The sequence below is a fragment of the Rhinatrema bivittatum genome, chromosome 11 (assembly GCF_901001135.1).
Source record: "Rhinatrema bivittatum chromosome 11, aRhiBiv1.1, whole genome shotgun sequence".
NCBI classification, from domain to species: Eukaryota; Metazoa; Chordata; class Amphibia; order Gymnophiona; family Rhinatrematidae; genus Rhinatrema; species Rhinatrema bivittatum.
The window spans coordinates 46,808,174-46,835,112 of NC_042625.1; the positions used below are offsets into that span (position 1 = coordinate 46,808,174).

Below are 26,939 nucleotides of genomic sequence, written 5' to 3' on the forward strand. Positions count from 1 at the left end.
TGGGATTGTTGAAACTCACCTCCCGATGCCAGTGTCTGCCCTCGGCTCCTTATTGAGGTCAGCAAGAACCCCTGATTTTAACTCAGTGGCAATACTGGAGGTGCCAGGATGCGTACATCTCAGTCCTGCAGTAAAGAAGCATGCTCCTTTGTGCACGCCTTCATGTGCGAGTGAGTGCCATTAAATGTGTTTGGTCTGAGTGTTCTGTCTGTGTCAGACTGAGCTAGAAATGTCTATGGCTCCTGCCTCACCGATTGAAAGTTTTGTGTTTTTATTTGATTGCTTTATTTTGTGTTTAATAGTGATCTAATTCAAACCTGCTTTCTATGGGGGAATCTGATTCTGGCAATAACTGGTTGAGGGCGCTATAGCAATTATACGACCATGGTCAAGGCTCCTTTAATAAAGACACTATTAGGGCTCCCTGGAGCGTACAGACAGCAGAGTTGCTTACCTGTAACAGGTGTTCTCCAAGGACAGCAGGATGTTAGTTCTCACAACTGGGTGACATCATCAGATGCCACTAACCACACGTCCATGCGGGGTCTTCTCTTCAGTCTTATAACAAAGAGTGAGCAAGACAGCGAACAACCAAAAAAATCCCACTAAAAAAGGACCCCAACTCTATGGGGAGACGGGTGGGTTCTGTGAGGACTAACATACTGTTGTTCTTGGAGAACACCTGTTTCACTCAATGCACAATTAAACTCTGGAATTTGTTGCCAGAGCATGTGGTTGGTGCAGTTAGTGTAGCTGTGTTTAAAAAAGGATTGGATAAATTCTTGGAGAAGTCCATTACCAACTATTAATTAAGTTGACTTAGAAAATAGCCACTGCTATTACTAGCAACGGTAACATGGAATAGACTTAGTTTTTGGGTACTTGCCAGGTTCTTATGGCCTGGATTGGCCACTGTTGGAAACAGGATGCTGGGCTTGATGGACCCTTGGTCTGACCCAGTATGGCATGTTCTTATGTTACAGGTAAACAACTTTGCTTTCTCCAAGGACAAGCAGGATGGTAGTCTTCACAACTGGGTGAATAAGTAGCTTCAGGTCTCTGACTATGAGCAGCAAAACGGGTACAGATGTGCACAACAATTCAGCTGCAGACACTAAAGAAGCAGCCATAACCCATCTCTCAACTGTTCATTTCATTCGACAAAAATAGGTTGGGTGTCACTGTTTCCAAACAGATGCTGTCCCATTGGTTGGCCGACTGCATTGCTTTCTGCTACAGCTTGCTGACCCTATTTGGGCTCATTCCGTCTGAGCAATGTCAGTTTCGGTAGCGCACCTGCGAGCGGTTCCTATTCATGAAATCTGCAGAGCGGCAACCTGGAGTTCACTCCATACTTTTGCCTCTCATTACTGCTTAGACAAGGACGGGCAGCAGGACTCCCATTTTGGGCAATCCGTCCTATAGAATCTTTTTCAGCCATAACCCATCTCTCCCACTGTGGGGATGGAACAGCTCCCCTATGACAAAAGGCTGAAGAGGTCAGGGCTGTTCAGCTTGGAGAAGAGACGGCTGAGGGGGGATATGATAGAGGTCTTTAAGATCATGAGAGGTCTTGAACAAGTAGATGTGACTCGGTTATTTACACTTTCAAATAATAGAAGGACTAGGGGGCATTTCATGAAGTTAGCAAGAAACACATTTAAGACTAATCGGAGAAAATTCTTTTTCACTCAACGCACAATAAAGCTCTGGAATTTGTTGCCAGTGGATGTGGTTAGTGCAGTTAGTGTAGCTGTGTTCAAAAAAGGTTTGGATAAGTTCTTGGAGAAGTCCATTAATGGCTATTAATCAATTTTACTTAGGGAATAGCCACTGCTATTAATTGCATCAGTAGCATGGGATCTTCTTAGTGTTTGGGTAATTTCCAGGTTCTTGTGGCCTGGTTTTGGTCTCTGTTGGAAACAGGATGCTGGGCTTGATGGACCCTTGGTCTGACCCAGCATGGCAATTTCTTATGTTCTTATGTTCTTGGAGATAAGGGGAAGAGGCGGGAAGGCGTACAGCAAACCTGTCCCCCAGTGAATCGAGAACGCATTGCCCAACAACTTTTTGCCCCTCCTGCCGAGGGAACAAAAGTGGCGAACTTTCCTGTTCTCTCGAGAGGCAATCAGGTCCACATCCGGGGTCCCCCAGCAGCTGAAGAGGCAATTCGCCACCTCCTGCTTGAGGGACCACTCGTCTGGTTTGAATGTCAGACTCAGAGCATCAGCCATGGTGTTGTCCACCCCTGAAAGGTACCAGGTACCCCGGAAGATACCACCCAGAGAATTATACTGTTGGCGATGGCCCATGTCCAAATCTGGGCTGCCTCTTATCAGAAAGGGAACGACCCAGTTCCACCCTGCTTGTTCAGGTACCACATGGCCACTTGATTGTCTGTGTGTACCAGGATTACTTTGTTCACCAGCAACTCCCGGAATACCCGTAGGACATATCAGACCACACTCAGCTTCAGAAGGTTGATATGGAGCCTCTTTTCCTGAGGTGACCAGAAACCCTGCATGTGATACCCCAGGACATGTGTGCTCTCCACCCTGTCTGAGAAGCATCTGTGGTGAGTGAAACCTGTGGCAGAGCTGCGGCAAATGGGAACCCCCATAGCAGATTCTCAGGGATGGTCCCACCAGTGAAGAGAACATCACAGCTCGTCCATGACCACAATGGGGGCATGTAGGCCCCGGATGCCTGACATCACTGGGAACGCAGTGCCCATTGCACATGGCACATGTGTAGCCGAGCGAACGGGGTGAAATGTACTGTCGCCGCCATATGGCCAAGCAGATACCGGGATGCAGCCAGAAATATGACGTGCAAGAGCCGCCAAGGTCTCTGCCCTGTCCTGAGGTAGGAAGGCATTGTTCTGGACAGTGTCCAGGTGTGCGCCAATGAATTCCAGTTGTCTGGCTGGCTGAAGGTGGGACTTGGGGTAATTGATCAAGAATTCCAAGGTTTCCAGCGTGTCTATCGTGAGGCACACAGCCGCCCGAGTCTCTTGGATCGAGCTGCCCTTGAGCCAGTCATCAAGATAGGGGAATACATGAACACCCTGCCTGCGACAGTGGGCACCAACTGCCAGACATTTGGTAAAGACCCGAGGAACAGATGCCAGACCGAAGGGCAGGACACAGTATTGGTAATGCAGGTGGCCCATTCAAAAGTGGAGGTACTGCCGGTCCCTGTGGAAAATGGGAATATAGATATAAGTGTCTTGCAGATCGAGGAAGCAGAGCCAGTTGCCCTCTTTGAGAAGGGAGATTAGAGTGCCCAGCAAGACCATCTTGAACGTCTCTTTCACCAAGAACTGGTTTAGGGCTCTCAGGTCTAGTATGAACCGGAGGCCTCCTGTTTTCTTGGAGATAAGAAAATACTGGGAGTAGAACACACTGTCTTGCTGGTCAGCGGGAACCAGCTCAACCACCTGCACGGAAAGGAGGGCAGAGAGTTCTGCTTGAAGTATTTGATGGTTCCCTACTATTTCCCATCCTGGAACAGTGGGGAGTGGGGTGAAAGTTGCTGGAAATGAAGCTGATAACCCTGGCGGATGATGGCCAGGACCCAGTGATCCGACGTGATCGAATTCCAACAATCCACAGAGTCGAAGACTGCCTTCAATTGGGGGGGCCAGGGTTCCACGGTTGGCTCTGACTCCCTCACTGCCAGTCAAAAGCCGGCAGCGGGATTTTGCGGTGGGGCCATGGTTGCCCAAGGGGGCAGAGACTGCCTCTGTCTGGGTTTCACCACTGGCAGCTGAGGTCTACACCTTACGGCGGGAGGGTAATACCTGTGGGGCTGGTAAAAAGGTAGTTTCAGATATTAACGAGCGGGCTTCCTAGCAGGCTGGGTGTTGGAAGTACTAGCCGCCAGTTGTTGAAGGGTCTCTTGATAGTCCTTCAGCTGAGCCACAGCCTCTTTCATCCGCTTGCCAAACAGGTTCTCCCCAGTACAGGGCAGGTCTGCTAGACAGTCCTGAACCTCTGGGTGTAAGTCTGATGTCCGTAACCATGCTGTACGCCGGGTCCCAGTGCCCGCTGCAGCCGACCTCATGGCCATTTCAAGCACATCATATGCTGCACGGACATCCAGTTCTTTTTTCCTATTTCTTCCTCTTATTATTTGGCCTTAGTTACGCTATCTAAATGCTTAACTCAAATTAAAGATTGGTTACTCAACAACAAACTAGCACTGAATGTTAGAAAAACAAATTCTACTCTTATGATTTGCAGTAGATATTACTTTACTCAGCTTCTCTTTTGATGGTATCTCTATACCTATTAAAAATCAAGCTCAGAGTTTGGGAGTCCTAGTGACTCCTCATCATTACATTCCCACTTCAATTATCTAGCCCAAATATATTATAAACTACGCCATCTTGCATTCTTTAAGACCTCTCCTTGATCAGTCTGATTTTTGTACTGTCACTCATTCTCAGATTCTATCCTCCCTTGATTATTGTAATGATCTTTTTCTGGATCTCCCTTTTAGAAATTCCTTCATTGAAGGAGGCATATTACTCAATCACGAGCCTGGATTTTTTTTTTTTTTTTAATTGCTGGTCCTACCTTGTGGAATAATCTCCTAGACAAAATCAGGGCAGAGAAGGATTTTCAACATTTTAGAAAAATCCTTAAAAGCTTATTTCTTCTCTTTGGCATTTCTACCTTATCTTCCCTAGTATCCTTTTGTCATGGCCTCTATGCTTCTTGGTGACTGGTAGCTATAATCAGATTGGATCATTGATCTTTTGCAAGCCAGTTTACTTCACAGTTGCGTTTTGTGATTTTATTAGTATTGCGTTTTATTAAATTTGCTCTTCATGTTTCTGGTTTGTTTGATATTGTTTTTGTCTACTCATGATTATGTATGCAACATAGTTATCCATCAAGATCTGTGAATTGGTGAAATACAAACTGATGTAAATAATTTCCTGCTAGAAGGCAGACAGTGCTCCAGTCTGCAGGCAATGCTTACTGCAATACAACATTGGCTGGAATTGGAAACCTCTTACCAAAAATAAAAAAAAATTAGTTCTCTATCATCCTTTATTACATGCTCTTCCAGTAGGAAGAGTTCAAAGCAGGTTACAGAAAGTGGAGTTTAATCTTGGAGGTAAGACAAGATATACCGGACAACAATTTTTAAACAAGCAGTATGTTAGACAATCAATGAAAATAAAAGGTTTATATTTGACATAATTAGGTAACAAACCAGTGACAGAAGTAAAAGAAAAAAAAAGGGGAGGGGGGGACTGAGGGAGGTAAGTCTGAGTCAGTTTAGGGAAGCTTCTTAAGGTGGTATCTAGTAGACGAAGCTTAGATGACGTGGAGTGGCGAGGTAGTTGGGGCTTCTGTACTAGTGAAAATTTGAGTTTAATACTTGGGGAGAGAGCAGTGTAGGATTGTGCATACTGTAACAGAGGAAATAGTTGAGGGAGCATAGAAATGTATTCATGAAACAAGGAATTGATCAGAGTCAGGTGGATGTTGAGGCACTGCTGGAGGGAGCTGGAGTGAGGATCTGTGAAGCTCAAATTGGCAGGGGGTGGGGCGGGGGGAATCCTAACTGGTTTATGGACCAAGGCTTCACTGAACAGCCAGGTTTGTAGTCTCTTCCTGAAAGTGAGGTGGTCGAGTGCAAGTCTGATGTCCAGCAGTAATGAATTCCAGAGGGTTGGAGCCAATTCTTTGAGGGTCCTCTTTCCAGTGCTGGAAAGCTGCATTTTCTTGCGAGCTGGTACTACCAATCTGGTATGAGGCAAAAAGCATAAAGGGCGGGAGGGTGTGTATGGGAAAGAGCCAGTCTTTCAGGTAAGGAGCCAGGCCCTGGAGTGCTTTAAAAGCATTTGAAAATAATTCGGTAGGAGATTGGGAGCCAATGGAGAGTCTTTAGCAGCAGGGTGATCTGTGCAAATTTGCTGATATTAAGCAGGCACCAAGCTGCAGCATTTTGTATACATTGTATTTGGCAATTTAGCTTTTTTGGGAGATCAGTGTACAGGAAATTGCAGTAGTCTGGGTGAGAAATAACACAGGACTGGATGACTGTGATGAGTGAAGATGACAAAGGTTACGTAGCTAATGGCAGGCAGACTTTATCACTGCTAGTATTTGAGCCTAACAAGAGAATTCTGAGTCTAGGACAAAGCCTAGACTATAGACTTGGTGGCTGAAAGGCACAATGGATCCATCCAGAAGTACTCTAGAGGGGATGCAAGTATAGTTCTTTTTCCCAATTCAAAGTTCTTTGGTCTTTTGGGGGTTTCATTTTAACTTGTTTAGATGAAGTTAGCTTGCTATCAATTCAATTGTTCAGATTTGAGATTGCCTGGTCGAGTCAGACCCTAAGGGGCAAATAGCTGAATATCATCCACATAAGTATGGTATGGAATTTGGAAGTCTGATTAGTTTACCCAGTGATGCCAGGTAAAGGTTGAAGCGTGCTGGGGACAGAATGGAGTCTTGCAACATACCTTCCTAACAGGGGGATAGGTGGGCACAGTTCTGCATATTGTGGTGTGGATTGTCTTCTTTTCCATGAGTAAATGAGGAACACTGGGATGAAATATCAAAGAACATCAAACTACATTTTTCTACTTTACTCTCCTATACTGCTCACACTAACATGTTAAGAGCTTATTTATACTGTAGCCTTTGTGAGTTTCACTCTCCCTACAACAAAAATGGCTTCTGATATTTTTAAAAAGGCACCTATTGAACTACATGAAAACCTTTCCAAAGGCTCATGTAAACAATCATGAAACTGATATTTGCCACTGATTTGTGGGCTGGACTGTTTAAAAAAAAAAAAAAAAAAAGCCACACATCATTTAGAAAAATATACCTTGGTCCCTGTACTAAGAAGGGAAATTGAACTGTTAGCATCACAATGTTTGGGGAAAGAAAGACCCCAAAATATTCCAACAAGCTCTAATGTCCACCTCGTATCAGCTACAAATACTGCTGCTAAACTCTTATCAGACATACTTTAAAGTGTTCCCCTGCAATTCCTCTGAAAATTAAGAGTGTACAACAGACGTGGAAATTGCGTCTACGTTTTTTGGGTTTTTTTTTAAACAAAGTCCAGATATATTCCACCTAATAAGGAGGCAGGAAGGCCAAACAATTGCCAGTATGGTTAAAAAGGGAGGTAAAAAAGGCTATTTTAGCTAAAAGATCTTCATTCAAAAATTGGAAGAATCCCTCTGAAGAAAATAAGAAAAAGCATACGCACCGGCAAGTTAAATGTAAAACATTAAAAAGACAGGCTAAGGGAATTTGAAAAGAAATTGGCCTTACAGGCAAAAACTCAAACCTTTTAAAATATATCCAAAGCAGGAAGCCTGCGAGAGAGCTGGCTGGACCATTAGATGTTCAAGGGGTTAAAGGGGCACTTAGAGAAGATAAGGCGATTGTGGGAAGACTAAATGAATTCTTTACTTTGTTTACTGAGGAAGATGTTGAGGAGATATCTGTTCCATCCAGTCCAGCAAATCACCTGGACCGGATGGTAATCATCCCAGAGTTCTGAACATACTAAAAAATGAAATTTCACCTATTACAAGCAGTTTGTAACCTATCATTAAAACCATCAGGCTTGGATGTGGTGGGCTTAGTAGGCTGCTGTCTGCTGAGCTCCGGCTGCCCCCAAGCAAAATCAGCAGTGTTTTCCAGTTAATCTCGGCACTTTTTTGGCTCTAACACCAGCCCTGTGCGTGTTTGAGTGTGAGGAATCGGCGAGCTCCACTGCCTTTGCGATCCACATGGCGACACGCTCGAACCGAAAGGGGGAGAAGGAGAGATTGAAGGCTCCCGAGGACAAAATGGCGCTCATGGCGACTTCTGAAGAGCTCGCTGAAGAAATGACTTTGGAGGACAAGATTTCCCAAGCTGTCGTTGCAGCCTTAGATGTGCGGCTACATCAACTGTCTGAACAAATAGCAGACGTTCGAGCCTCCCTTACAGAAATGGACTCGCGCACAGAACGCCTTGAGGGTCGCGTTGGCCTAGTGGAGGACGATGTGGGGGCCCTGGAGAGGAAGATGGCGGCGTTGGAAAAATCTGCACAGGCCAGTGAAGACAAGCTCGACGATCTTGAGAATAGATCGCGTCGAAACAACTTACGTTTTATTGGCGTACCGGAGGACCTGCCTGAGGGAGAATTACTACGACTCCTGGAAGCCTGGCTCCTGCGCATTGTACCGTCCCTGGCCTCTCCGTCAGGGGGCCTATTGGAGCGTGCTCATCGTCTGGGCCGGCGGCCAGAGGGGAACACAGCAGGGAGACCGAGAGTAGTGATTGCACGATTTCTTCACTTTGTGCACAGATCGCTGGTTCTGCAGCACTACCGGAAGACTCGTGAGTTTCACTATGAGGCGCAGCGGATTCTCGTCTTCCAGGACTTCTCGTCGAGAGTTACTTTACAAAGGAAGGCTTTCAATGCCATTTGTTCGGAGCTTGTAAACAAAAATATCCGATTCGCTCTCCTTTTTCCAGCGAAACTGAAGATTACTCATCTTGGGCAAGTCAGGTTTTTTGATTCGGCTGCAGAAGCGAAGGCTTATGTTGGGGACCTGGTAGGCTCCTCGGCACCTGCGGATCCCTGACTTGCGGAGCGAGTACTGGAGCTCGCTGGTAGTTATTTGTGTAGTGATGGCGGATGACACTTGCTAGTATGTGTGCCACTCCGTCGAGAAGTGTGCTATGTTAAACATATGTGCTTAGTGAGTTTTCTTTCATGTTGCTATGCTGGGGGGCAGCCGAGCACATTGGTCCCATCTCTGATCTCCATCCCGGTAGGGGCCTCACTTGCGTGAGCACCCTATATCGGGTGAGACCTGACCCACAATCGGGTCTCAGATGTTCTTCCAAATTGTTGTGGGGGGGGGAGGGGGAGGGAATACCTGTAGAGAACCTTCATTGTACCATATGTAATGCATTTTGTGTTCTAAGTGAGTTTTGTGGTTGTGTGGTGGCCTGCTCACCTATATTCTTTTCTATTTGGGGACGATTTTCTGGCCTAGGGAAGGATGGGGCGATGGGTACAACTGGTACTTATAACGGCAGCATGGAGGCGCCTATTCAGTGGCCTCAATCTCTTAAATGTTCACCATGGCGATGGAAGTGGTTACCTGGAATGTAGCGGGTTTGGGGACCCCGATAAAGCGGGAAAAGGTGTTTGCCCGCCTTCAAAGGTTAAAAGCAAAAATCATATTTTTGCAAGAAACCCACATGCTTCCTAATGAAATTCAGAAACTTAAGAAAAAATGGGTCTCCCAAATTTACTATGCAACAGGGTCCTCCAAAAGTAGAGGGGTGGCACTTCTGATTCATCAATCAGTTCCTTTTCAGATGCAAACCTGTGTTCAAGATCCACAAGGGCGATATATTTTGGTTAAAGGTCTCCTACTGGGCACTCCCATTCTCTTAGCTTCGATATATGCTCCCAACTGTTATGAGCACGGGTTTTATACCACTCTTATTGCAGAAATTTCTAAACTGGGAAACCTTCCGTTGATTTTGGGCGGGGATTTCAATTTTGTTATAGACCCCCAGTTGGATAGATCACCGGCCAGGGGGGGACATTTGCCCAGTGTGCATAAAGGACCTAATTACTTGTGCAAACACCTACAACTAATAGACCTATGGCGCTCCCTTCACCCGGGTGAGCGGGAATATACGCATTTAGCCAGGGCCCACAATACTCAAACGAGGATAGACTATTTGTTCATATCTGAAGTATTGTTTTCTAAATTTACAGCTTCTTCCATTGAAGCTTCAGTTATCTCGGACCATAGCCCGGTTAAGGGGACTTTTCATTGTGGTGGGCCAGCCCCGGGTACCCAATGGCGCTTACCAGCTTTTCTGACCAGAGACCCGGAATTCCCAGTTTTTCTTAAACGAAAATGGTCTGAATTCTTGCTTCACAATTCGCAGCATGTTACCCAACCTACCCTTTTGTGGGAGACTGCCAAATGCGTCCTTAGAGGAGACATAATTAGTTATGCCTCTTATAAGAAACGCAAAATGGACAAGGATATCCTAATTTTAGAAAAGAGACTACAGGCTTTGAAAAGACAACTTAATCAGCATCCCCGTGAAGCAGCTAGACTAACTACTTATCGAGAGGTACAGGTGGCTCTTAATACCCTATTGCATGAGAGAGCAGCTAACGTGCTGCGTCATAGGCAATACACTTTTTTTCACCATGGTAACAAGGCTGGGCGTTTGCTAGCCCGTCTTCTCAGGGCACAAGATCAGTCTAAATATATTCCTAACTTAAAGAACGCTCAGGGGGATGTAAAATCCGGGTCTGCGGACATAGCAGCTATTTTTTCTGAATACTATCAGACTCTATATGCGGAGGACCGGGTGGATGAGGCGGCAATAGCTGATTTTTTACAGAACTTGTCCCTACCTAGTGTGACCCCTCAGCAATTGGCTCAATTGCAGCGATCTATTGATGTTACGGAGGTGACGGAGGCTATTCAGGCCTTACCCAACCAAAAAGCTCCAGGACCTGATGGCTTGACCTCGATTTTTTATAAGTCTATGCCTGAAAACATAGCCCCCGTATTACGGGAGGTTTTTGAGCAGATGGTGGACCAGAAGTGTATGCCCCCTACCATGCGGGCGGCTACAATAGTGGTTCTCCCTAAACCTGGCAGAGATCCACTTCTGGCTTCTTCTTATCGGCCAATATCACTATTGAACCTTGACATAAAGTTATATGCCAAAATTTTGGCAAATAGGCTAAAGTATATTATGCCTCATCTCATTTCCTCTGACCAGGTGGGCTTTGTGGTGGGGAGGCGATCCACTGTAAACATTCACAGAGTGATGGTAGCTTTAGAGCGGTGCCATTTGCAAGAAGTCCATGACCCTCTATTAGTTACCTGTGACGCGGAAAAAGCGTTCGATAGAGTCGCCTGGCCCTTTCTCTATCGAGTGCTTCATAAATTGGGCCTTGTGGGGAGGATTTTTGATTACATTACTCTCTTATATACTAATCCCACGGCTAGAATCTTGGTCAATGGGGACCTTTCAGCAGAATTCAGTCTCCAAAGAGGCACTCGCCAAGGCTGTCCACTGTCGCCCCTTCTCTTTATTATGACCGTGGAACCATTGGTGGCAGCCTTAAAAGCATCAAAGGGGATTACGGGAATATCGATAGGCAGTAGATGTTTATTGACCCTGCTTTTTGCGGATGATATACTGCTGCTATTGTCAAATGCAAGGACGGCTCTCCCTGCTGCTATACAGATCTTCAGCCAGTATCAACTACTGTCAGGGTTTAAACTGAACTTGGATAAGACAGAGGCCTTAGATATTTCTGGTGAACTCAAAGCCGCCTGGCCTGATTTTCCGGTGAAGTGGGCTCAGTCTACCATCAAATATCTGGGAATTATAATCCATGCAGATCCAAGATTGTGGTATAGCTTGAATGTCCCGCCCACGATTAGTAAAATGTGTGCGAAACTGGCCAGTTGGCAATCTCTACCCCTAACTATCCACGGGCGTATAGCAGTCTTAAAAATGGTGATTGCGCCCCAGTTAATATATAAGTTGCTTATGCTGCCGGTGTTACTCAAGGTGAAAGATAGGCGAGTGTTACAAAAGGCCATACGGAGTTTTATATGGCGGAACAAAAAAGCTCGGCTGTCATATGTCACGATGATGGCCCCAAAAGCCCAGGGAGGCTATGGTCTTCCCAACTTTCACCTTTATGCTTTAGCAGCAAATCTTCGTTTTTTGGGAGACTGGTTCTTTGGCTCCTCTGATAACACTGACCCACAGCTGATCCACTTCATCTGTGCCCCCCTCGACCCTAGCTATGTTCTACATGTTACGGGAGCTGCTTTTACAATCATGAGATCACCCTCTATCCTAATCAAAACGATGCGGAAAGTGTGGCAGGCTACCAGGCGGCTTTTAGACCTCTCACCTCAGGTCTCCTATCAATATCCGTTGAGAGGGTCTTCCAAGATCTCCTTGACGATACTCCCTATACATCCACAACCTGCAGTGGGTGGGAGATGGCCTTTGGGGAAGGTGCTAGATTCCTCTACTGGGCAGATACCGTCTGTGGATCAGTGGCGGGAACTTTTGGAGTTAGGTCCACAACATTTTTTAATTGTTGGGTATCTGAAAGCACAATGTAGGGTCCTTTTACAAAAGGCGCAGGGGGCCATACATAATACCAGATATGAAGAGCTCATTGCATGTTTACAGTTTCACAAAGGTTCTCTGTCTTGTCTTTATGCCTTTTACAATTGTAATATGTCCTTCTCTGTATATAAAAAGTTGCTCTCAACCTGGTCCAGAGACTGCCGAGAAGAGCTGGATGAGCGAGCGCTTAAGTATTCGTATGAGTCCATTTTTACAATTACTAATAATGTGGCACTCCGCGAACTCCAGCAACGCGTTTTTCATCGTATTGTATACTCACCTGCACGCGCATATCGTATGAAAGCCATATCATCAGCTACATGTCTCAAGTGCCCTGAGGAGGACGCCACCCTAATCCATTGCTTATGGGACTGCCCTACCATTAGGGTATTCTGGGACTCCATTCAGCTTCGTCTCTCGGCAATCATGCAGACTACACTGATTTGGTCTTGCTCCTTTTGTCTTCTTAATAATGACAGTGGGGAACACAGCTTGACTGTTGATAATACTGGCTTTCTTTCTAAGGCTTGTCTTATTGCTAAAAAGTGTATATTGTTAAAGTGGCTAGACCCACACCCCCCCACTCAAGAGCTGTGGTCCGCTCTTATGTCTGAGCTTTATCAACTGGAATATGGCTCCAGGTATAAACAGTTTACTCCAAAGAAAAAGCGAGTGTTTCAAGCAATATGGACTGATTACTACAAGTCCCTTTCGCCACTGGTTCAACAAATTGCCCCATTGGACGTATGACCAAGTTTGCTATGGCATCTCTTTCTGTACTGGTGTCTTTGAGTTGCTCTTCTCTTATGTCTGCTATGGTATCACAGTTTTTGTCTGCATCTGCTAGATATGGTTCAGGATGAGTATTAATACACTCGGTTGTTACCTGTTGCTACTGAATTATCGGCCGGTATGTGCTTGCTATGTGCATGCACACGACCCTAAACTCCTCATTTGGTTCTCTACAGGGTAGGGAGGGCGGGAGGGTGGAGAGGGGGGGGAGTTTGAGTGTGTTAGAACTATAAAAATGGGAATGTCATGCTACAGTTGCTGTATTTTGTGTTTAAATTGTTTTGGAAATGGTGACTGTTCCCAATAAAACATGGTTTAAAAAAAAAAAAAAAAAAAAAAAACCATCAGGCTTATTTGGTTTGGGGTAGTAACTGCCGTAACAAGCCAGCTACTCCCCGCTTTGTGAGTGCGAATCCCTTTTTCTTCTCCCCTGCCGTTGAAGCAGAGAGCTATGCTGGATATGCGTGAAGTATCAGTTTTTCTTCTCCCCTGCCGTTGAAGCAGGGAGCTATGCTGGATATGCGTGAAGTATCAGTTTTTCTTTTCCCCTGCCGTTGAAGCAGAAAGCTATGCTGGATATGGGTTGAAAGTGAAGTATCAGGCTTATTTGGTTTGGGGTAGTAACCGCCGTAACAAGCCAGCTACTCCCCGCTTTGTGAGTGCGAATCCCTTTTTCTTCTCCCCTGCCGTTGAAGCAGAGAGCTATGCTGGATATGCGTGAAGTATCAGTTTTTCTTCTCCCCTGCCGTTGAAGCAGAGAGCTTTGCTGGATATGCGTGAAGTATCAGTTTTTCTTCTCCCCTGCCGTTGAAGCAGAGCGCTATGCTGGATATGCGTGAAGTATCAGTTTTTCTTCTCCCCTGCCGTTGAAGCAGAGCGCTATGCTGGATATGCGTGAAGTATCAGTTTTTCTTCTCCCCTGCCGTTGAAGCAGAGCGCTATGCTGGATATGCGTGAAGTATCAGTTTTTCTTCTCCCCTGCCGTTGAAGCAGAGAGCTATGCTGGATATGCGTGAAGTATCAGTTTTTCTTCTCTCCTGCCGTTGAAGCAGAGAGCTATGCTGGATATGGGTTGAAAGTGAAGTATCAGGCTTATTTGGTTTGGGGTAGTAACCGCCGTAACAAGCCAGCTACTCCCTGCTTTGTGAGTGCAAATCCTTTTTTCCACATTTCCTCTTGCTGTTGTAGCTTAGAGCGATGTTGGAGTCACAGTAACCATGTGTATGTTTATTGAATAAGGGTATTATCTCCAGGCAGTAGCCGTCATTCTGGCGAGCCACCCACTCTTTATTGACGACCTCTTGATTTTATGGATCCACAGTGTTTATCCCACGCCCCTTTGAAGTCCTTCACAGTTCTGGTCTTCACCACTTCCTCCAGAAGAGCATTCCAGGCATCCACCACCCTCTCCGTGAAGAAATACTTCCTGACATTGGTTCTGAATCTTCCTCCCTGGAGCTTCAAATCGTGACCCCTGGTTCTGCTGATTTTTTTCCTACGGAAAAGGTTTGTCGTTGTCTTTGGATCATTAAAGCCTGATACTTCACTTTCAATGCATTTCCAGCATAGCTCTCTGCTTTAACGGCAGGGGAGAAGAAAAACTGATACTTCACGCATATCCAGCATAACTCTCTGCTTCAACGGCAGGGGAGAAGAAAAACTGATACTACATGCATATCCAGCATAGCTCCCTGCTTCAACGGCAGGGGAGAAGAAAAACAACCAATAAGGGCTGAATAACAGTCTGGGTTAAACAAATAAGCATGGGTGTAGCTTGCTTATTGCGGCGGTTACTTCCCCTACTACCCCTAACTAATCAAGCTTGATATTTCACTTGGATGCAGCTCCATCACTGCTCTCTACATTAATGGTGGGGGTGGAAGGGAAATAGAACCAAAGAGCTAAGAGAAACAGATAAATATGAGAAAAAATGTGTGAAGCTTGCTGGGCAGACTGGATGGGCCGTTTGGTCTTCTTCTGCCGTCATTTCTATGTTTCTAGCTGTTGTACCTGAATACTGGAAGGTAGCCAATGTAACCCCGATATATAAAAAGAGCTCCAGAGGTAATTCGGGAAACTATAGACCAGTAAGCCTGACTTCAGTGCTGGGAAAAATCGTGGAAACTACAATAAAGAATAAAATCATAGAACAGACATGATTTAATGAGATACAGTCAGCATGGATTTACCCAAGGGAAGTCTTGCCTCACAAATCTGCTACTTTTTTTGAAGGGATGAATAAGCATGTGGATAATGGTGAACCAGATGATGTGGTATATTTGGATTTTCAGAAGGCATTTGACAAAAGCACCTCTTGAGAAGCTTCTAAGAAAACTAATGTCCTTTTGCGGATTGCAAACTGGCTAAAAGACAGGAAACAGTAGGATTAAATGGTCTGTTTTCACAGTGGAAAAAGATAATAGTGGAGTGCCTCAGGGATCTGTACTTTGACCGATGCTTTTTTTTTTTTTTTTTTTTAACTTTATTTATTTAGGGATTTGACCGATGCTTTTTAATATATTTATAAATGATCTGGAAAGAGGTATGACTAGTGAGGTGATCAAATTTGCAGATGACAAAATTGGGAGTAATTAAATCACAAGCAGATTGTGATAAATTGCAGGAGGACCTTACAAGACTAGAAGATTGGGTGTCCATATGGCAGATGAAATATAATGTGGAAAAAAAAGCAAGGTGATGCATATAGAGAAAAATAACATTGTATAAACTACAGCAAGGGTTAAGTTCCATTTTAGAAGTTACCACCCAGGAAAAAGATGTGGGCAACATAGTTGATATTACATGAAATCATCTCAGTGTGCTGTGGCGGTAAAAAAAACCCAAAAAACCAAACCCACCAACCAAACAATGTTAGGAATTATTAGGAATAGCAAAAAAAAAAAACCCCCAGGATGTCATAATGCCTCTATCACTCAATACACTGCACCTCGAATACTGTGTGCAATTCTGGTCGTCACATCTCAAAAGAGATATAGTTGCACTGGAGAAAGTACAGAGAAGGGTGACCAAAATGATAAAGGGCATGAAATCGATCCCCTATGAGGAAAGGCTAAAGAGGTTAGGGCTGTTCAGCTTGGAGAAGGGACGGCTGAGGTATATTATAGATGTCTACAAAATCAAGAAAGGACTTGAATGGGTAAATGTGAATCGTTTATTTACTCTTTCGGATAATACAAGGACTAGGGGGCACTCCAGGTTAGCAAGTAGCACATTTAAATCAAATCTGAGAAAATTTTCATTCAATGCACAATTAAGCTCTGGAATTCACTGCCAGAGGATGTGCTTAAGGCAACTAGTCTAGCTGGGTTTAAAAAAAGGTATGGATAAGTTCTTAGAGGAGAAGTCCATAAACTGCTATCAACAGGGAACAGCCACTGCTTACTGCCGGCATTAGTAGCATGGGACCTATTTAATGTCTGGGTACTTGCGAATTGGATTGGCCACTGTTGGAGACAAGATACTGGGGGGCTTGATGGATCCTTGGTCTGACTCACAGGTCAATACAGTAAAGTGCGGCTGCAGTTACCCCGCTCCTAACCCGCTTTCTACTCACTTTCCGGCCGCGTTAGCCCTTCCTGCGATACACAATCCCCTTTAACCGATTCTTACCGCCTCTTTAAATCACCAGGTAACCCCTTCCGCCCGCGGCATGTATATTATATGTAAACGATCGAATTAGCTATTCCCTCCCATACAGTAACGCGCGCCCTGACTATCGCTTTTTTACCCTGCCGTTTTGCCGCGCGTTTAACCTGCTAACTTACCGCCTACCCTTACCCCTGCGTTAGAGGCAGGGGTAAGGGTAGGCGGCAAACTTACCCCCAAGCCCCCGCTCACCTGCCCTGGCCGCATCAATGGGTGCTGGTCTCCGGGGCAGCCCCAGTCCTCTCCCCCCTCCTCCCGAAGCAACGAAAGCGGAAAAAATCTAAAAAAGCCAAAAAAAAAAAAAAGTAGCAACGAAGTAGACTGTTCTCCTACGCTCGGGATTGCCAGTCCTCTCTCCCCTCCTCCCGAAGCAAGGCGTGAAAAGCAGCCTTGCTTCGGGAGGAGGGGAGAGAGGACTGGCAGTGTAAAGCAACGACTTACTTTTTTCGCAGCCCTCCTCTGGAGACGGACATCGGCGGAGACAGATCGCGGCTCCCCTGCCTCCCGGAGGCGAAGATGGATGCCTGCACGGGCGAAAGTGGCCCCTGTGCGTGCAATTGGGCCGCTCAAGGTGTGATGTCGCGACGTTTGGCGTCACGACATGTGACGTCACGTCTTGAGCGGCCCAATTGCACGCACAGGGGCCGCTTTCGCCCGTGCAGGCATCCATCTTCGCCAGGAGGCAAGGGAGCCACAGTCCGTCTCCGGAGGAGGGCTGCGAAAAAAGTAAGTCGTTGCTTTACACTGCCAGTCCTCTCTCCCCTCCTCCCGAAGCAAGGCTGCTTTTCGCGCCTTGCTTCGGGAGGAGGGGAGAGAGGACTGGCAATCTCGAGCGTAGGAGAACCGTCCACTTCCTGGTACCTGTCATTTCAAATATCATTTGAAATGACATTTGAAATGACAGATACTAGCGTGTCCGTGAAGCGTTAGGCCAGCGCACCCAGGATACTGTATAGCGCTCTATACAGTAAAATGGGTTGCGCGGGCCTAACGCTTCACGGACGCTGCTTGCATTTGCAAGCAATTTAAATACAGTATCAAGCGGTAGGTGAGCCGGACTGTGTGTGCAGCAACCGCGGGTGCGCCCGGCACTAACCCAGCTCTTCCTACCGCTCCTTACTGTATCGGCCGGTCAGTATGGTATATTTTATGTTCTCACCCTAGGGGCAGCCATGTTCAGAGCCGTGAAATAAATGACATCATGTGGAATGGGATCAGACTGATTCATTCCATATTTATTTTAATTAGCCATTTTATATATAACAACATAACATAAGAAACTGCCATGTTGGGTCAGACCAAGGGTCCATCAAGCCCAGCATCCAGGCCAAACCAGGCCACAAGAACCTGGCAAGTATCCAAACACTAAGAAGATCCCATGCTACTGATGCAATTAATAGCAGAGGCCATTCCCTAAGTCAACTTGATTAATAGCAGTTAATGGACTTCTCTTGGTTTCAGCTCCTCCTACTCAAGTTAACTTGGGACTACTGCTTCGCTGTCACTAACTGCTCAGGCAGAACCAAGTGCTGTTCTTACAGTGACACTCATGGCCTTATTAAAAAAAGAATGGAGTCTCATTCTGTACCAAATAAAGATCACAATGGTTTACAACATGACGTACATTTTATACATCAACAAGTACATTGACTTAATGAGGTCAAGCAACATATGATTTAAAAATTGACACATATTTGGGGTAAGGTATTTAGTTCAGGAGATAGGATCATAGCTAATAAAGACCAAGGTTACCCAGTAAGCAATCTTGACTCGTCCCTAGTCTTATTTTTATGGCTCTTTAAAAATATAAATTTTAAAAAGTTGCACATTAGAAAAAAGTGGCATTACATCTTACCTGATAATTTCCTTTCCTCTAAAGAAAGCAGGCCAATCCACACATGTAGGTTATGTATTCCTTCCAGCAGATGTAGACAGACATCTGACTCTCTAATATCACTGACGTATAGCTTTGCTCCAACATAAGCCTGCCAGTAGCTCTACAAAAGCCAACTGTGGATAACCAGACTTGAACCATGATTTATAATGTTTTTTAACAGCCAACGAACCATTTATTTCCACCCAACTTGGAAGTACCAGACTCAATACAACTATTAACTATAAGAAAACATTACAGGCTCATTTTCTACTACCAGGCTTCCAAGTGATTTGGTCAATGAACACTCTGTAACATCCCTGTAACAAAGAACTGAAAAGACCACCAGTAGGCATCTCAGGGCGGGATTGTAGATTGGCCTGCCTTCCTTAGAGGAATGAAAATTATCAGCTAAGAAATAATTTAATCTTCCTCTGCACTCAGGCAGGCCAATCCACACCAGTGGGATGTACCAAATCTACTCCCTAATTGGGTGGGGGCAGCCTGTGCCCCCATCGTCACCACCTCATGAGGAATGCATCCTCTCAAGCGTTGCTGCATGACTGTAAAAGCTTGCCGAAAGCAGGTAAGAAGGATTACGATATTGGCCAGCAGCCTCTGAATGAGACACCAATGGGATCTCCACCCATGGCACTCCCACAACTACTTAGGCCATTGTGATAGGTCAATGTCGCCTTTGATGCCTGCTCTCCTTGTTCCCCTATCCCATGGGGAGCAAACATGCTATCAGTCTTCCATAAAGAATATGTGATATCCAGATACCATAATAGATGTCTCCTCACACCCAAGGTACCTAGTACTCAGTATTCCCACTCATCTCTGTCCCTGCTGCTGTTCTGGCAGGGAATCCGACAGATTCAAATGCCACTCAGACCACTTCTGGCAAAAACAAAGAAAGGCATGTGGCACAAGAAAGCTTGCAGTTCGGAATACACCTAGCCAAACAGAGCAACTAGGGCAACTGTCCCCATGGTAAATAGCCACAAGAAAATAACAGACCACAAAGTGAAACCTGCAAAAACCTCAGCACCAAGTTAAGGTCCCAGGGTGGTACTGGGAGACAAGGAAGGACCAAGGTCTATCAATAATACAGCCTCCAAAACATACCTGGTCTGCCACCTAAACTGTCAAGGTGTTTAGAGCCAGCCTCAACCAATTCTTCCTGCAGGAATTCAAAATCAACAGCATCTCCACTTTGAAAGGGTGACCACCACTCACCCCACACCAATATTCACACACTCTTCAATCCTTATATAAAAGCCAGAAATGCAGAACATTTCCTTGGTCGGAGCAGTGTGTTCTCCAATTTAGTAGTGAATAGCCACATCTCCACAATTGAGCCCTCGCAAGGTCCAATTAAGACTGAATTAATCCAGATTCTCATGCTGTAGATGATCCGGTTTGACTGCCAGCCTCAGGAGCTGCCTACCCACAATCGGTGGAGTTGCAGAGTCCAAGGTCTCCTTGGCCAATCCGAGGCCACCAGAAGCACGAGGTTGGGATGACTCAATCCTCTGCAGCATCCTGCTGAACACCGAAGAGGAAGGGAACACATAGCATCTTGCCCCACACCATTGCTGAACGAGAGAGTCAAGTCCCAACATCCACATGTCCTTTCTGCAACTGCAGAACAGTTATATCTTTTGCATTGATGTGAATCGCCATCAGACTCATATACGGTTGACCACACCAAGAAACTATGAGCTGAAAAGCCTCATCCGTCAGCTCCCACTCTCCTGGATCTAAGGCATGTCTGCAGAGAAAATTCTCTCCCATTATCTGTACCAGCAATGCGAGCGGCTAATACCATCAGCAGACTTTGGTCCGCCCATTCCATGAGCCCATCTTCACAGACACTTGGTGACCTCTGGTCCTGCCCTGATGGTTGATGTAGGCTATAATTGTGGCAGTCTGACCCCCACCTATATTGCTCATCCCACCAGCCTCTCTGCAAACCACAGACCCGCTAAGTGAACTGAACAAGAGTCCAAATAATGGTCCACAGACTTCATGCTACTAACTCCCAACATGGAGTCCTCCTAGTCCTGGAGGCTCGCATCTGTCATGAGCACCAAACATTCTGGGACCAAGGGTATCCTGCTCGTGAGGTGCTCCTTTTGCAGCCACCATAACTTTGTGTTCATCTCCTCCAGCAAGGAGAACATCACTGCAAACTGCTGTACCTGCAGGTTCCACTGTGACAGTAAAACCAGCTGAAATAGATGCATATGTGCCGTCGCCCAGGGTACCACATCCAATGTTACCTCGATGGTTCCTAAGACCTGCAAATCACTCCACACCATTGGACAAATGGTCAGTTTCAAAGACTGACATGCTAAACTACTCTTTCAAATATGTGGCTCTGGTAAAAACACCTTGCTCCAAGCTGTCTTGAATTGCACTCAGATATTCTAGGATCTGTGTTGGCTGCAAACTATGCTTGGCTAGATTCATTATCCTGCCTAGCACCTGCAAAAGGTGAATCAATCTGTAAGACTCCTATTAACTCTCCTCTGCACTTTTGGCTCAAACTAAACAGCCATTCCGGTACGAAGAAACCAGTATACACTCCTTGAGGAGGAATACCGCAATCACCATCATGATCCTGGAGAGGGTTCTAGGTGACATGACCAGGCCAAACGGCAAGGCTTGAAGCTGAGTGCGCTGTCCTAGAACAGCAAAGCAAAGAACCACTGATGTTCTTGTTGCACGGGGATGCACAGTTATGTCTTTGTCAGACTGAGAGACGTGAAACCTCTCCCCCTCTGTACTGCCAAGATGATGGCGCAAAGTTTCCATTCCAAAGTGAGTCACATGCAAATGCTTGACTCCTTTCAGATCCAGAATGGATAAAAAAAGAGCCCCCTTCCTTCCTGGGTACCATAAACAGATGGAATATCGCCCCATATCTTCCTGCAGATAGGGAACTGGGAATACTGCCCTGAGGTCTCCACTGCTCATTTTGCTAGTGAGTTGCATGGAGAGAATTAAAAAAATTCTAGTGCCCAGCTGTTTCTATATTCAAGACTTGCTGGTCTGTCAGACTCTGGGTCCACTTTCAATACAAGCAAGATAGCCGTTCTAATTCTGGAACCTGTAGATAGACCCCCTGCAATGTTGTGCAAGGCTCGAGGTGCTCCAGTACCGGAACCAGCATCTTTATTCAACTTCTTCGGCCAGAGACCTGCGATCTTTTGACAAGATGCGACTTCTGAGCCGCTGATCTCCTGTAAAAGTTAAACTACAGGAACTTCTGAAATGGCCTTGAGCACTAAGAGCACAGAGCCAATCTCCTGTTATCAAGTAAACGCCAAAACTTGGAATCCTTAACATGGAACTTTGACAACTTTGTCTTAAAATTGTATCTGACCAGTTCCGCAGCCACAGCATTCACCTTGCGGCAATTATCGAAGCTAGTCCTCTAGTGGCCTCATGCACCAAGCCACAGCTCACCTCTGCCATGCTGTCACCCCACTTCTTGAGACTCGTGAAAGACGCTAGCTTGTTCACATATAACAGCAAGCAGCAATTTGCAAATTGATTGCCATTGCCTCAAGGTGTTCTTAAAGATAGCCTCAAGTGTTTCACTCTCCGCATCCTTCGGTACTGTTCCAGTTTCAATCGGAATGAGGGTTTGCTTAGTAACAATGCTTACCAGAGCATCAACCTTCAGGAAGCAAGTTACTCCCCTATCTCTGAATCTAGGGTTACAGGGCTGGCAAGCATCACCACCCTTTTAAAACTAACATTCAAAGCATTAAAGGTGTCAGTCAACACCTGCACTGCTCCGAAGAGTGGAAAAGAAGAAGATTTGACACCATCCTTCAAGTAACTAGGATGGGGGTCCTACTTCTGTTCACCCATAGCACCACTCCCAAGTTGCCCAAGTGAATGGTCTAATAAGCCCCTGCGTGGTTCCACACCAGGTGTGATTTCACCCTCTAAGAAGAGGACTCTGCAGCATTCCCGGTTCATCTGACGGGCTGTAAATCTCTTCTACTCCCACTAACAGCAGCCCTTCCTCATTACAGCATTTGTGCGACTTGGCCATTGAGGGTGAAGGCCCAGAATGTTTACTTTCCTTATGGGCTAAGGGGCCCCCCCTTTGGGCATCCTTTTAAAAATGTTTGCAAAACAAATTCCAGCCCTGGGACCATGGGCTCAATGAGAGCACCCTCCATGGCTCTTCCCCTGGGAACACCCTGCCCCTAGAGAACAACTAATTCTCCTGAGTCTCTAGGCAGTGCTGTTCCAGCGCATTACCTCCATTATAGGCCAAATGACCGTCATGGCTGGCTTGCCTTTATATGGTAAGCTACACAACCAGGAGGCCCCTTAGTCTGCTTGGATCTCAGTGCTCTTATGCCTTAAAATAGCTGTCACAACTTGGAAGAGAAAAACTGCTGCCTGGCTCTTTGTGTGCGCATAACTCAAGGCTGTGTGCCAACCGCTCAAACACGTATTCGTTCACGCAGAAGCAGGCTAGCACTTGTTCGAGCAGCCAAGCATGCGTACCTGTGCGCTTATTCAAAATTTCTCCCAGTCTGCAGCCTTATCACATGCACGATCGTCCAGGAAACAAATCTGTGGCCTACCACCTTGCCACATAGCTCTTTTCTCAACAGGACCAGTAGCATGGAAATCACTCACCCCCCCCTCCCCCAACTCCCTGTCAACTGGCAGAATGCTCTGGTGCCGCCACACCCCTCACTTTGACTGGCAGTGCAAGGTTACTGTTGTAAGTGGGGGAACAGCCCGAGGAGAACAGAAGTTCTCTTTTTACTTGAGCTCTGCCTTTGTTAACTGGAAGCTCAATTGGACCTGTGGCTACAGTGGGGGAAGAGGTACAAGCCTTAACCACCGAGCGCCCCCCCCCCCCCCCCTTTTTTTTTTTTTTTTTTTAAATACATTGAAAACAAGCTATTCCCACAAGGGGACAGGAATATCCACCATCTGCTGGAGATAGAGGCTGATGTCGGGACAGAGCTATAGGTCAGTGATGTCAGCGAGTCAGTTGTCTCCATCTCCATCTGCTGGTAGGAGTGCATTACCTACCAGCGTGGACTGGTCTATGAGTGCAGAAGAATCAAGATACTTAAAAAATTTTATATTTTGATACTTTGCATTTGAGATCTTGCCTTTAAACCACTAAGATGCTCAGACGGTCAGATAGTTGTATAGATAAAATGGTCAAGACCTCCTAATTTTCCATTGTAGCCACTATGGCCCTGATTGTCAGAGGCTTAAATATAAAATAGTAATAAGGCAAAGTCAACCAACCCTCAAGAGCTTTCTAATGTGCGCACAGGACCCAGTTCCCAAAGACTGAATTACCAGGTTTCTAGCTCTTCTAGTCTACCTTTAATATGAACTATTTCATGAGCCTCATCTCTTGGGTACTATTGACAAAATGTTTAGCCTAGGTTTCAGCCTTTTACCATTTCTTTAAAGTTTTTCTTTTTTTCTCCTATAATTTTTTCCTCCCCCCAGGTATTTCAGGGTCTCTTAGGCAATACTTTATTGTAGTTTCCTATCATCCTATCTGGTTGATCAATATATTTGCTATACTACATTCTGCTCATCATCCTGTGTTTTTCAGTAGGTTATTCCTGTGAATTGAATATCTGAAAGTAAAAATAAAAATAGGCCGAATACTATACTCAAAATCAAAAAGTGCACAGGATAAAATGGTGCCAGTCTCATGTAACCACCAACCCAACAGCTAATGGTCTCACAGAAGTAAAAGTTACAATGCAGTTGTATAGATGAAAATATTTCTTCATTCATTAGCAGTATATGTTATTTTTCAAGTAGTTAAAACATTTTTCTTCTCTAGCTGGAGCTTTGGCATTATAAGCCAAGATATTTGATCTGGCAGTCACAGAACAGGCACCCAGGTACCAAAACCAACGTGGTCTCATTTTGAAGTTGCCCTCTAGAGATAAATGTTCCTAAAGCAGACATAAATCTGATATTAATTTAAAGGAAATAAGAGCACCCTGGAGTTTCCTCTGATTTGCCTGCATGCGTTAACTCTGAATTCCAGTTTATATCTGCTAAGTTTACTGCTCTATGTACTCACGTTACTGCATAATAAATCCAGATGAAGACAGTGTGGAAAAAGATTAACAGTGACTTTCATAAGTAGAGAGATTTTAAGAGAAAAAAATCACTAAAAGTTACATGGCTTTAAAATATATAGTCATCCTAACCTAAATTGTTTTTCATTTCTATAAGGAGTCCTTCCTAGCAAATTTTTAAATAGTAAAAGTAATTAAAGGTCACAAAACACTTATGAAATAACCCACCAGCTTTTAGGGGGACTGGTTCCGGTTCTCCTTTGGATCCATAATAGTACATAACATCGCCCATGGTGGTGCTAAAAAGAAAAAGACATCTCCCAGCAATGCAAAAAAAAAACTTATATCCTTATTGAATATACCAAGAGATAATATCCAAGGCGCACAGATTCTGGACACTTGCTCTGCTGGCACAGCAAAATGCATTCCAAACAAGCAAAGTATATGATAAGCTCTTCTGCAAATTCTAGGAGAACCATAGAAAAGGTAAAATCATATTGTGCATCATTCACACCAAAGACCTTTGTTTTAAACTTCAATTTGTGATGTTTGTCTTTTGTTCACAGGGCATGTAGCACTTGCTAACGTATTATTTCTATTTTGTGCGCATGAAAAAAAAACCTCTGAACTAAGGGCCACACTATCCAATTCAAAGCCTTTCTTTCAGTATACTCATGTAAAGCTTAACCTGTTTTTTGGTAGGGTCTATTCTGCTAGGCAAAACTCTACCTAAAGCAATGAAAAGTTTTGAATCTGCCCCTGTGTAGAACATTTTCCATCCGTTGTCTAATCTAAGCAGGCGGCCCAAGGAAAGCAGAAAATTAAAGAACCAAAGTTTTGCTTTTCAGTTTCTCCTTCTATTTCTTCCCCTCCTTTATCACATTTTATGCTTACTGGAAAACTTATCTAATCAGGACTCCCATTTCAAACTAATCATACACTTTCTGTAATACATCTTAAGAGAAGCAAATTTTAATTCTTAATAGATGCTTTCAGAAATTAAAAAAAAAAAAAATCAGATATTTTGGATCAGCACTACCCCCCAACAATTATGAACACTGTCCTTTTAGCCTATGGCTGAGATGCGTTTGAATATACTTCAGGCTCCAGTTAAAAGGTGCAGGGTTACATCCTGACCCAGGTCATCCTTGTCAGGCCAATGCAGTTCTGTTTTTCTATACTGCATGCATGGGGCCCTCAGTGCTGCCTTTCCTAGAAGGAAATTGGAACTACAGGTCCATAGATACAACAGGGTGAAAAGCAGAACTGGATCATTCTGTCAGCTGACAACCTGAGGCAGAGTCCGGCATTTTCTGGCAGTATGCCAAATAAGAGTCCAAGCCCAAGTGACGAAGTTGGGGCATCCATCCCACTGGTTCAAATTATTGAAAAAAAACCAAAACAAATGGGGCAGGAAGGAAAAAAATTAACAGAAAATGCGTGAGGCCATTAGATGGCTCCCGTTCAACATTCTTCACTTAATACAATATACATGTCAAAATAATATGTTATCAGCTTATAATGCTGTATCTAACATAAGCAGACTATGAAAGCTATTACAAAAAAATACTGCTGGGCTGTCACAAAAAGGTGTTTATTGGTTTGGACTCCATTCCCAGGTGATGTAATGTGCTGCATTTCACTCCAGGGAATCCACTGATATTTGCAATGGAAACAGGCCCTTCCTCTACTCACAAATACAAAATCACAGACTGGCAGAAGCTTTCCTTTATGGTTCACAAGCTTCGAAAAACATCTGCCACCAAGACCTATTTCCATATATATGACAGGATTATATTCTATATATATAGGTGTAAAACATGACAAAAACCCCCATACTGAAATGCTCAGCATGACAGAAGGAAATTAAAAAGAAAAAAACAAAGACAAAGTTCTTATTTCTTCCAGGAGATGGCAGACTGAGGGAGGATTACAGATCCCAGCAAAAATTAAGATGTAAAGAAACTCAGCAATAAACATCCAGACTGGCACAGAGCATGTACTGATGGATTGCAAACATGCGGACTGTGTCACTGAAGCTATTTTCAGGGTCACCATCAGAGTTCAGTGCTTAAAGCAGGGCTTCCCAAACCTGTCCTGGGGCCTCCGCAGCCTGTCATGTTTTCAGGATAGCCACAACGAAGACTCGGACTATGCATGAGATAAATCTGTTTATACTGAGCAAGAACTGTACATAAAAGTAAAGGAGAGAAAAAAATGGAGCTGGAAAGAAAGGAGAAACATCTGTGCAGATTCCTTCAATTCATCTCCTCCTCCTCTAGATACCTCCCTAATTCCAAGGATAATCTGTAACAGCAGATAGTT

General features: G+C 44.9%; 1 protein-coding gene across 3 annotated transcripts in view; it reads right to left on the minus strand.

Moving 5' to 3' along the window:
- TANGO2 (transport and golgi organization 2 homolog) overlaps window positions 1-26,939 on the minus strand; it is a 116,473-nt gene that overhangs the window by 17,674 nt on the left and 71,860 nt on the right. For all 3 annotated transcript variants that reach the window (XM_029571282.1, XM_029571283.1, XM_029571284.1), the window contains one exon: window positions 24,843-24,913. In XM_029571282.1, coding sequence (XP_029427142.1) covers window positions 24,843-24,913 — 71 coding nt within the window. The remainder of the gene's footprint in view (window positions 1-24,842; window positions 24,914-26,939) is intronic.